The following is a 13,087-nucleotide window of genomic DNA, read 5'->3' as shown; positions in this document are numbered from 1 at the left end:
TGGCGGACAATGGCCATGTCTGGCGCCGGCACTGCCCGATAATCAATTGTCTCATTCCTGGATCCCAAGATATACAGCTCAGGCCGATTGACCACTCCCTTATCCCAATGCCCTATTATCCGCAACTTGTGCTCCCCTTCCTTAATTGCCTCTCAACATACATCTTAGCCAAACGATCTCGGCTTTCAACTTGGACATTTGTTTTATTGCATTGCCTATTTCCTCTATATATCAAAACATCCAACTCTTGTTTATTTCAGACAATTATGAATCCATCAAATATATGCATTTCTCATTAAATCCTTTTTTTTTTCTTTAAAGTCGTGGGATAATTTTTTATATAAAGGATATATCCATAATGTTAAGACTTTATATTCAGATATACATGTATTACTTAAATTATGCTAACAATCATGGACTTTTTCTCATGAAACGGAAAAGACTTTTGGCCTATATTTTTTATATACTTAAATCTAGATCTAGGTGTTCCATGTGTTACGTAGACTTCTAATGATAATATTTTATAAATAAATAATTATTATAAAAAATTATAAATAAATCTCAATCTTGAATCACAATATACATAATAATATTAATTTGGTATGTAATTGGCTCTCTATATTCCTTAAATTCTTGAATTTCAATCTCCACAAGATTAATTTTGTTACCATTAGGAAAAAGTTTATGGATAAAATAAACCATACTTTCATCTCAAATTGAAATTAAAAAAAATGCAATATAAAGAAAATATTACTATATGCTCAAAAAGTGAAATATTAATATATTATATCCTTTTGTCATGTAAACATGCATCAACTTCTTAGATAATATGGATCGATATTGATCATGATTTAAAGAGGTGTTCAACTAGATCACCCGCTCGACAGAGGGTGAACACACTCTCGACATGTTAAGGAGTCTATTCAAGCATAATAATCTTGTATTAATAGAGTCCCCACAGTATACACCCATGATTTTCTTTTATGCATTAAGCAAGAATATCTAATGTACAAAAAAGACCTTTTCTATAAAGACCTAGCAAGCAATGTAAAAAGGATCAAACTACTAGACACCCTAAAGTTACTCTAAACAACTTTATACTCACATCCTCAATTTATATATCCTCTTGTTCTTGTTTAACTCTCTTCCTCTTTAGGTGAATTGACATCCGTAAACCAAAGTCATCTCCTTCCCATTCCCTTTCCTGTTGATCCTTATATCAACAAAATAAAAAAAATTAAAAGAAAATTGCAATATAAAAAAATGCTTGGAAAATAAAATAAACACGTGAACATATATGAATTGTCAAAAATTATTAAATATGCTGATATACTAAATATAAATATATTGCGGGTAAAATCTTAATTTGATTCACACTATTATTGTTGAAATAATTGTATATAAACGTAAATAAACTTTCACTTTTAAGTTTAAATACTGAGAGTTAAGAGTATATAAAAATCAAAAAGATAATATATGATATATATGAATTTTGTTTACTTAAAAGATCTACTTGAGTAAAATTGGAGTAATTAATTAATTAATAGATACATGGATGAGTGCAGTTGGCACAAATGTAGAGGTTATAAAACGGCAACGTCATTAAAGACGATCTCTTAGCATACCAACATTTTTATTTTTAACGACAGAGTGATTTGTGTTTGATGAAGGGTGTGCAATCAATCGTTTTCAGTTGACCTCATCCTCCAAAGTAAAAGTCGCATGGATTTCTTAAAGGCTCAGCCCATAAAATGCGTGGGGACTGGGGCGGATATCCACGAGCTACATGAGGAGCTGTCGGCACCACCCCATGCAACCCTCCATAACAAGACAAACCCTTTTTTTTTTTTTTTAAAACAAATTAGAAATGAATCCAAACTCTGTTATTACATATAAATCGCTACTGCTGATCCTTATGCGTATACATTGGTAAGTTATTTAACTTTAAAAAAAAAAAAAAGAGTTGAAAATGATAATAAGAGAAAGTATTATTTAAAGAGAGAAAGTCAAAGTGGGAATAAGGATTGAGGAGCAGGGTGTTGCAACACCGACGCCTGCCCCAAAGCTCCCCATTTAATGCCTTTAAACTAAAGTCGTTCGAATTTTTTATTCGATGCCAGACCCTTTTGAGCTTTTCTTCTTTCAAAACCTTGGAAATGGTCCTAATTAATTACCCTTTCTCCATTTCCCTCTAATTTTGCATTGCGTGTTTTGACTTTATTTATTTATTTATTTATTTATTATCAACAGCTTGCATTTGTCTATACATTTTTCTCCTCTCCATGTATAAAATGCCTCCCTTAACCCTCTCTTCCACCAGCCATTTTTGCAAGTGTTTTGATTTCAGACTGAGTTTGAGGTAACTACATTTCATTCCATTTTTATTTCCCATCATCATATCTTCCATATATAGAGTGTCATAAAAGCTAGTTTTTGTTTGTTTTTGCCTATAGATTTAGTAACTCCAAAATACATATATATAAAAAGTATGGATGAAATTGAGATTCCTTCCCTTTTTCTTTGTCCGATTTCCCTTCAACTAATGAGAGATCCTGTTACCATCTCAACTGGAATAACGTACGATAGAGACAGTATAGAGCAATGGTTGTTTTCATGCAAGAACAAGGTATGTCCGGTAACGAAACAAGTGTTACACGATTCAGATCTAATTCCAAATCACACTCTTCGTCGTTTGATCCAAGCATGGTGCACAGTCAATGCTTCCCATGGAGTTGAAAGAATCCCAACACCGAAGCCTCCCATCGACAAAACCCAGATCGCCAAGCTCCTTAAAGATGCGAAAAAGTTCCCTGAGATGCAAGTCAAATGCCTTAAAAGGCTCAGATCAATCACCCTCGAAGGTGAAAGAAACAGAAGCTGCTTGGAAGCTGCTGGTGCAGTTGAATTCCTTGTATCAATCATCAAGACTTATAATTCTACGTTATTACTTGAAACCGAAAGCAATGAAGGGCCCGAATTTTTAAAAGCCAGCGATGAAGCGTTAAGCATTCTTTATCATATCAAGGTCTCGGAAAGCTGTCTAAAAAGTATTATTAGCAATGATTATGAATTTGTGGAGAGTTTAGTGCAAATCCTGAGAAATGATAGCTACCAATCTCGAGCATACGCCACGATGCTGTTGAAGGATATTTTTGAAGTTGCAGATCCAATCCATTTGATCAGCCTTACGCCCGATTTCTTCACCGAAATCGTGCACACATTGCGTGATCAGATCTCGCAACAAGCCTCCAAGGCAGCATTGAAACTCCTGGTGGAGCTTTGTCCATGGGGAAGGAACAGGATCAAAGCCGTGGAAGGAGGAGCCGTGTTCGTCTTGATCGAGCTTCTTATCGAAAGCTCCGACAAGAGAGCTTCGGAGCTGGCGATGGTTGTTTTGGACCAGCTCTGTGGTTGCGCCGAAGGGAGGGCGGAGTTCTTGAACCACGGAGCGGGGCTAGCAATGGTGTCGAAGAAAATATTCAGGGTTTCGCATGTGGTAAGCGAGAGGGCAGTGAGGATTCTGTCATCGATTTGCAGGTTTTCAGCAACATCTAGGGTACTTCAAGAGATGTTGCAAGTTGGGGTAGTGGCAAAGCTGTGTTTAGTGCTTCAACTTGATAGTAGTTACAAGACCAAGGAAAAAGCAAGGGAGATGTTGAAGTTGCACTCTAGGGTTTGGAGGAACCATTCTTGTATTCCATCTCATTTGTTGTCTTCTTATCCATCTTCTTGAGATTGGCGCTCTGATTTTTCTTTATTATTGCGTATGTAGATATATTGAAACAAGCATGGGGGAAATTAAAGCTGATCTCCATGCAACTAATATTGGAACCATACAAAAATAATAGGCATGAAATATTTGTCTATACGTAGACACTTTCCATGAGAATTTTGTTAATGGAGATATATGTCCACGAATTTTTGTTGAGAATCCGTATAATTTTAGATGAATTTTGTGATTTTCCTTTTATCTTTTTCTCTCATGTAAATTTATATTTTTCAAAATATAAGTAATATAAACACACTTTCATATAATATAATTAATATAAAACACCTAAAAAATCATATAATTAATATATATTCACTATTTCATATATAGATATGTAAAATAAAATGACTGATTAAGTTAAATATCACAAATATAGTGGTCAGTTCCTCATCGATTACAAATCGTATTGACTGATTCACACCATTCTAGTGTTAAAGTAAAACAAGCAACACCCATTTCCGCTCTAATAAAAATTTTGGACAGTACTAATCACATCGATCGAAACATGGTTCACCAATCGATGCATGAATAATATTATAAAATATAAAATTTTAAACTATTTACTAATATACTAAATACTCAATTAGAATGTATTGACCAATAAAAAAATGCTACACTTCAAAGTAATGTGTTTTGGGACATTTTGCATATTTAAAATATAAAAATAAAATATATAATTAAAAACCACTCACCCAATTATCAAAGAAGAAAATCCTCACTCACACTTCAACTTCTTTTTCTTTTTAATTTTAGATTTATTGAATGATGAATTTTTATTATGGAGTTTATTAATGAGTGTTTTATATAATTGATGAATTTTTATATTTAAAATTTATTCAGTGTCATTTATTTGATATTTGTAAATATTATTAGATACATATATTAATTTTTTAAAAAATATTGATAAATCTAAAAGCGTATATTAAAATAAACCGATACCAATACATACCAATTCTAGTAGAAAAATAGTGTGTCATCAGTACAATATTGACTGCATCTGAGAAGACTGAAAGAATAATATATATTTTCAAAAAATTTATAATTTTCAAATATTGTTTAGATTTTTAAATATTTTTTTAGATTTTGACCATCAACGACACATGACATGATCTTAGAATGTCACGTACTTGAAACTTAATGGTGTTAAGAAAAATATCAAAATCCTTGACGGAATAAAAATTTGGGTACCAATTTAGAAAAAATTATAAGTACCAACTTAAGAAAAATGATAAATTCAGGGGCTAAATGAGTATTAACCCTTAAATTTATATCAAGACTACAGAAATTCAGGACGACAGTGGTAGACCTTGGGTTTGGGTTTGCCCATTATAAAAGTTGGGCTCTGTAAACTTTAATGGGTTTGCCCATTAATTGTTGATTAATTAAAGGTTAAGGATTTGGATTCTTGAGCATTTAAATTTAAATCTCATCGTGCTTGTATGTAATTTTTTTAATTATATACGAGTTATTTATTCATTTGTTCTTTTATTGATTATTGATGATTTATTTTATGATTTTAATATTAATGTCAGCTTTTTATATTTTTAGTAGTAAATTCATTAGAAAAAAAGGAAATGCCATGCATCTCTTCTCCATTCAAGAAAAAATGGGTCTAGAATTCTTGGACAATTATTTAACTATGTAATAAAAGATATTAACATTTTTATATTAATTATCTTTAGTTGCTCACTTTTAAAATTAAAAAATTTAAATTACTTTAAATTATTTTAAGAAGGATGAATATAGTCCGAAATTAAAAAGACGATATAGTCGTAACAAGACTTTACAGTTAATTTAGTTGTAAACTAATAAAAGAAAAAGAAGCAAATCATTGACCAAGTTATTTCAACATTGATCCCTTTGAAATTCCATCTGATTTTTAAATTATTTTATAAAACTGGAAATTAAAATTATAATTTTTAATTAATTTGATTTTATAATATATGTTAACTTGAATAAGATCATAAATTCCATTTAAATATCATATTGGAAACATGCCTTTGAGCAGTGATAATGTTGTTGGTTATAAGTTAACAGTAAAGAAATGGTTAATTATTTGGTATTTATATTATAATCATAATTTCTTTTGGGTCTGGTTAAGAATTTACCAATAACTCATTTTATATAAATATTAAAATATTCTATTTATAATAAATATACACACTGTACACATGTTTCTGAGGTGTGAAATATAAAATAGGTAGATGTGATTGACTGTCAAATTAAGAACTCAAACCCAAGTTTGAATTCAAATGTTTAGGAGAAGACGACACAGATTTGGATTCTGATTTTTACCTTTATCAACTATACACTATACACATTTCTTCATTTTCATCCGGTATCCATGTTAATCAACTCTAAACTGTGATCATTCCTATAATTTAGTCACCAAGGCTACCTTTGGTACCTGGTTAACAGATAAACAGCAATACAAGGAGAATTATTCCATAAATTAGAGTGCAATCTGAGGACCTCTCTGGCTTTCTGTTTGAGATAGGTTGAACAATCAGCTTGAATCACCATGCAAAGCTTTGTTACCGCCCCAACCCTCAACATCTCTGAAAGGACTTCTTTTGTTGCTGTATTTTTGGAGATTAATGAAAGTATGTGAACAGCTTGATCATCTGTTGCTGGTGACACTCTTAGGATCCTTTTAGCCACCATAGCTATGCTTCCTGCATGGCTAAGAAACTCGGCTCTTCCATCAGCGCATGAGCATAGATGTGCCAAAAGGTTGAAGATCAGTTCAGTGATGTTCTTTTCGGGTTTTTCGAGTTCCAATTCGACGAGCTCGAACATCGCGTTGGCTTGGACGATTTTTGATCTGTTTCTTCCCCAAAGGCATACTTGTATCAGAATTTGCAAGGCGGATTTGGTTGCTTGTTGAGAGAATTTCAGTTTAAGTACCCTTAACATTTCTTCCATGAATTCGGGTTTCAATTTCTCCAGCAACCTTGTATTTGCAGCCTCAATCACTCTTTTCAGGACTTGCATGGCAAGAGTCTTGACAACAACAGGATTCGCAATGTCACACCCTTGAATCCATGTTAAACAGTCGATGATTCGGTGATTTTCATTCACAGCAGCCTTGATTTCACCAGATGGTGTCCAAGTAAGATATAGAATTCTCAAAGCTTGTTCAACACCAATAGTTTTACTTTGATTACAACATCTTATCAACAACAAAACCATAGCTTTAGGGACACCAGCTTCCTCCATAAACTTGCTATTGTCCTTCGCTAGGACTTGCAATTTTTTCAAAGCATTTACATACAAACCAGGAACTTCAAGTTCACGAATGACTTTAAGAAGACGACTCTTACAGAGAGGAGATTTCGGTGTAGGGACCCTATCGATACCACCGCTAGCATTTTCCGTGGACCAAGCCTGAATCAGCCGCCGGAGCGTGTGATTTGGCGTTAAACAAGAACCGGATGGCAAAACCTGCTTGGTTACAGGGCAAATGGTGTCCTTGGCTGTCTTCAGCCATTGCTCTATGCTTTCTCTGTCGTAAGTAATGCCTGTAACAGCTGTAACAGGGTCTTTCATGATTTGCAGCGATATGGGGCAGATGAAATATTGAGGAATTTCAATCTCATCCATTGGGGTAGTAGCTCAAACTCAAGAGACTTAGAAAAACTTTACCTGTCAAGCCAAAATGGTAAGAGAAAGTGGCTTATATATATGAAAGGTTGGTTCTAAGTATACGTAAAAGTTTAAATAATATATTATAAAAAAGTCATTGTCCATATTGTGTGCTTCTTTTATCTTCAGCTTGTTTTACCAGTCGTACTTTCTTATGTAAGGGTTTTCAATGGTCAACACGTGAGAAACAACGCAGATCACATTGGGTTGGAAATGTCTTCCAACTACAAAATTGAACGCCACATGGCAATTGTTTAGTGGTTAGGCTGAGCCAGGAAAGGACAATGGTGGGTCAAAAGGGATTCCAGCACCCACACTCCTTCCTTAAAAAAGTGGCTTAGGAATTAGGATACATTTGGAAGTACGTATTTATTAATGAATTTAATCAAGTGGTCACTGTTTCTTAAGACCAATATTTTGTAATCTTTTTTTAAACTTTTTTCCATATTGACAATTTTTTTTAACAAAATACAAGCTAAATAAAGTATCAAAGATTGAAGTAAAATATTATTAAATTCAGAAATTAAATCTCTAAGACTAATTTTCTTTTCCTTTGAGTTTGGAGGTAAAAATATTTGTACTAGCATTTGCAAATTAAAATATACAATTTCAGTTTGAGGCCCAATTTTCCTGTCAAATAATTTGATTCTTTCAAAAATTATGTGTTGCCATTACTTATATATACATTCCCCTTTTTTTTTATTGGATAAAAAAAAATTTTTTTAAAGGGAGAAATATATAGTGTTTGTCCAGCTATAAAAAAAAGTCAGGCCATATATGTTATCATCACATATTTAAAAGAATAAGCCACACTAATTTATTTGACGGATTCATTAAAAGAAAGTTGACCCGGAGATTAGAATTATATATTCTGAAAAGTACAAGGACCTTTACTAAAATTTTACCAAAAAAAAGTTGGCGATTTGGATTTTGGGAAAAAGAAAGTAAACCAAACCAAACCCATAATAATGCCAATAGAAGCAAGGCAAGCACTTCGTGGAATTCAAACTTATTGAATGCATTTTCAAAGTTTTGTTCGCCATTTAATGTTATTGCTTACCCAAAGATGGAAATTACCAACAAAAGTTTAGCTTACCCATATCCCATTTAATTTATTTCTTTATTATATTCAATCTACTCTACTTAAATTATCATTCACACCTATATGCTTAATTAATTTTGAATCAAAAGCAGATTAGAGTCAATTTAACATTACTTTTAAGAAATACTTTTGAAACAAAAATCACTTTTGAGGAGAAGTTAAAATTTTTTGCTTATGTCAATACCACTTTTGGGCCAATCTTGGGGGTTAGAAAAACACTTTTTCTCTCAAAAAGTATATTGTTTAGCAATATTTTTACCTCACAAGTGTTTCTTAGAAGTAATGCTAATCTGGTCATGAATCTTAACTCGATTGGCATCAGTATTGTTGCCAATGCAGGAGGTCATGGGTTCAAATGTGTTGAAACGTATTATCATCCTATTTAAGAGTTGAGGAGGGGCTAATGGGTAGTTCTTGGCATTGTATAAAAAAAAGTATACGATTAAAACTTATAATGAGATTAATGTTAAAAAATTGAAAAAAAAAATGTATATGATTAATTTATTAACTATGAATGTCATTTGAGAATTGTAATTTATCATATATTAGAAAATAATCAATTAAAAAAATAGAGAAGCTAGATTTTATATCACTTTTAAAAGACGAATTATACAATTAGTCGTCTAATTATTAGATTATTTTTGTTTTGGTCATCAAATTATAAAAAAAAAATTCAATTTTGTCACTAACATTATCGTTCGATTTTGTTTTGGTCACCCTATATTAAATAGTTAACGAAAATTATGATGTGACCTTTTTTAATTGGCATAATACCACAGTTAGTCCTCAATGTAAACAGGCAAATTTGCCCGAGCCCAAAGAAGAACCAAAATACAAAATAAATAAAAATTAAATTAAATGTTAACAGTCCATTAAAATGTCCAATTACATAACCCAAGTCCCAGACTCAATATAAACTAACCAGCCCAATTATAAGAACCTAACCCAAAACCCAGATGGCCCAATAAGCCCAATGCCTAAACTAAGAACCAAGGCAGAAACCCTAGCAGCTTCTGCTTGCGCCGCAACAAACCCAACAGCCTCCACGCCTCCGTACAGCCTCCTGGAGCCATAGCCATGCCCGCGCCTCCGTATGCCAGCACACGGCCCCCGTACACGCGCCACGCACTCCGTACCTGCGAAAGAAAACAAAACAACAGCAGCAACAATAACCAATACGAAAACAAAGAAAAAAAATTGTATTTTTATTTTATTTTGAACATTCGACTATAAAGCCTATTATTTTCGATTGTAAGGAGGTTCTTCTTTTTTTTATGCAATACAGAGGCAATACACAGATATTGAAAATAAAAAAAAAAGTAATTTCTTGAGAAAGTGATCCCCGTTTTCGACTCATTTTCTTATTTCCCCCGATTTTCCCTCATTTATATTCGAAAAAGAAAAGAAAAGAGGATAATACTTGCGTTCTGGCCATCGTTTCCCTTTCACTTCGCTGAAATCGAAGTTTGAATGGGATCTCAAGGCTAAAAGCCACCCTTTTGGAATCTGAAAGCGCTGGTCGCTGTTCGTGGTGGCGCATCGGTGCCTAGGGAAGCATTTGGGGTTTGGCTGAGTAACAAAAGGGGGAGGCTAGGGCATCGTTAGGGTTCGGCTGAAGGAAGGCAATGCTTAGCCTTATAAGGGAGCAAAGAAACGACGCCGTTTTGACCAATTTTAGTGGTCTAAATATGACGCCGTATGGTGGCCTTCACCCAATGACCCGACCCACGCATGGTTAAGATCCGCGTGTTAGGTCTGGGAGGGACATTTGCACGATAAGTCCTTTCTGTTCACGCCATTATTCAATTGAATCCTTTTACTCCCTTTTGTTTTTTTAATTTGTTCCTAAGATTTGTACCTGGTTTTAATTTAACCAACTGTTAAATGCTGCGCTTTAGAATTTGGGGACAATTTTTGCTTTGGTCCTTGGACATTTGTACGCATCAAGCTTTAATCCTTAGATCTATCTTGTGGCTTTTATTTATTCGTAAATTATCCTTCCAGTTTTATTTTTGCTTCAGTTGAGTATTTTTTTTTGTATTTCAGCTCATGTTTTTATTCTTTATATATATTTTTAAAATTCACTTATTATTCTTCTTGTAATATATCACCATAGATTATTTTATTAACCTTGCATTGTTCAAGTTGTGTACGATATGTATATATTTTAATTGTTCTACCTACGATTTATTTGTTTTATACACTTTCATATATCATCATTTTTATGTGTGTATTATCACTATGTATCATTAACCCAAATCAATTTGTTTCATAAAATTATTTTATACATCATTCATTTCAAAATTCTTTTTGTACATATATACATATATTGAGACATATGTTTGATTCATATGCTTCCTTAAATTCATGTATTTTACATATAATTTTTTCCTTTGTATACATGATTATATTTTTCAAAATTTGCACATATATAATTTATAATAAGATTAATTTGATCTTAAATACATTATTAAGTACATGCTCTTTTACAAATAATTATTTTTGGAAGTTATTTATGTATATATGTTTTGTAAATCTATTTGGTGTATTATATCTTGTCATGTATATTTATTATTCTTTCATATTATATACATTATTTAAGTTATCATGTACATTGTCAAATTTTTTTTAAAATTAATTTGTGTTTAAAATATTTTACATATAATTTGATTCAAATTTTTATTCTATAATATCTATTTCAAAATTATATATCCATGGTTTTATGCAAAATTTTCAACCTATATATTATTTGTCCATTTATTCGTTATTATTTTAAAATCGTTTTATAGCATATTGGCTTCTAATTGCTATTTTGTTTTTACATCTTGCATTGATTATTTCATACCATGCTATGTACATTATTGTGGCATATTATTGTGTGTATTGTTTTGGTTGTGTTGAATTGTTATATTGCTATTTTCATCATTGTATTATTATATTAATTATTTCTCATGCATGATTGTGATCGGGTTACATTTTTTAGGTTAGTTATACTTAATTATTAGTTTGTTAATTGATTGTATCTCATATGTGTCTATTATCTCATATCATTGTTTTCCACTTGGCTTATGAAATTTGGTTTTGTAAGGTGCAAATCTTCAAGATTAATTTCGTTTCATTATAAATCGCATTAACACATTTTAAGCTATTTTTATAATTATTCATTTAAGAATTCTTTAAAATGAAGGCAATACTCGGTGTTTGGCAATTCGGGAATCGTGCCCTATCATGCTGGGTTGTGATTTCTTGTTTGTTCAAAACAATCGAATATTCCTTTGGAATTTCACTCATGCTTTTAAAAATTCTTCAAAATGAAGGTAATGTTCGATGTTTGGCAATTCGGGGAATCGTGCCCTATCGTGCTAGGTTGCAATTTCCTGTTTGTTCAAAATAATTGAACATTCCTTTGGAATTTCATTCATGTCTTTAAAAATTCTTCAACACGAAGGTAATGTTCGATGTTTGGCAATTCGGGGAATCGTGCCCTATCGTGCTGGGTTACGATCTCCTGTTTGTTCCAAATAATCAAGTATTCCTTTAGAATTTCACTCATGTTCTCTAAATTTTAAAATAAGGCAACGTCCGATGTCTAGGAATTCGAGGAGTCATGCCCTACTGTGCTGGGTTTCAATTTTCTCGTTGGACTAAATAAATGGACATCCTTTTGCGGTTTTCAACATATAAACCTTTGGAAGTCGAAATTTATCATGTTTTCGAGGGCATAAAGGATCATGTCCTATCGTGCTGCATGTGATGCTATATTCCTCTTAAGCAAGAGAATCTTGATGACCAACTCGGGTTATTCAAATGTTATTAAAAGGAACCACGTTTCAAAAACATTTTTAAATCTTAGACATAAGGATAGTATCTAATCGATTTGGTACCAATTTTGGGCGTAATGAGGGCGCTAATCCTTCCTCATACGTAACCGACTCCCGAACCCATTTTTTCAAAATTCGTAGACCAAAATTGTTGTTTTAGTAAGCCAAAATGTTTTATTAAAATGACCAAACTTCTTGGTGATCCAATCACACCTCATCAAAAAAGATTGGTGGCGACTCCACATTTTCGTTTCTAAAGTCGATTCCCCGTTTTTCTTTAAATTTGAAAAAATGGTTTCGACACTCAACATTTACACATTCATCAATTTGGTCTTAATTCTCAATAATCCAATATATTTAACCTCTCTATTTATAAATTTCATCAATTTAGTCCTCAAACTTTTCACCAATCAAATTTCATTTTATTTTTACCACCAAATTTTTCTTTCTTTCTTCAACCGCCCTTGTGTTAACCACTAGCCACCCTTCACTTATTGACCAAAGCCTTCTCCCGTAACCTTGCCTTGCACCTTCATCTAACTCTTCACAATATCCATTGCCCCATGCCTTTAGTTACCATCAACCTTGCATTGTAGCTCTAATCGCTAAGAACATACTGCCCAATACAAAATTCAACACCCACAATTACATCAACTATTGCTACAAAGCCCAATCGTTCCTAGCTTCAAGTTGCAAGTAGGCCTCTAAGTTAGTCGCACCACTATATTAATCAAGGCCCCTCTGCCTTAA

General features: G+C 32.6%; 2 protein-coding genes across 2 annotated transcripts; one reads left to right on the top strand and one right to left on the bottom strand.

Moving 5' to 3' along the window:
• Positions 1–2,278: 2,278 nt before the first annotated feature.
• On the top strand, positions 2,279–3,931 carry LOC108459592 (E3 ubiquitin-protein ligase PUB23-like). The gene has a single exon (XM_017758994.2). It carries the CDS (start codon positions 2,489–2,491, stop codon positions 3,731–3,733), a length of 1,245 nt encoding a protein of 414 aa, XP_017614483.1. The 5' UTR covers positions 2,279–2,488; the 3' UTR covers positions 3,734–3,931.
• A 2,012-nt stretch (positions 3,932–5,943) lies between these two features.
• LOC108460014 (E3 ubiquitin-protein ligase PUB24-like) lies at positions 5,944–7,455 on the bottom strand. The gene has a single exon (XM_017759399.2). It carries the CDS (start codon positions 7,370–7,372, stop codon positions 6,164–6,166), a length of 1,209 nt encoding a protein of 402 aa, XP_017614888.1. The 5' UTR covers positions 7,373–7,455; the 3' UTR covers positions 5,944–6,163.
• Positions 7,456–13,087: the final 5,632 nt, after the last annotated feature.

This window comes from Gossypium arboreum, chromosome 9, assembly GCF_025698485.1.
Source record: "Gossypium arboreum isolate Shixiya-1 chromosome 9, ASM2569848v2, whole genome shotgun sequence".
Lineage (NCBI taxonomy): Eukaryota > Viridiplantae > Streptophyta > Magnoliopsida > Malvales > Malvaceae > Gossypium > Gossypium arboreum.
Note: the sequence above shows the minus strand (reverse complement) of the source record. Positions and strands in the feature narration are given on the sequence as shown.

What these genes read in the sequence shown, in the direction of transcription:
- LOC108459592 (XM_017758994.2), top strand. Translation starts at nt 2,489, where the DNA reads ATGGATGAAATTGAGATTCCTTCCCTTTTTCTTTGTCCGATTTCCCTT.
- LOC108460014 (XM_017759399.2), bottom strand. Translation starts at nt 7,372, where the DNA reads ATGGATGAGATTGAAATTCCTCAATATTTCATCTGCCCCATATCGCTG.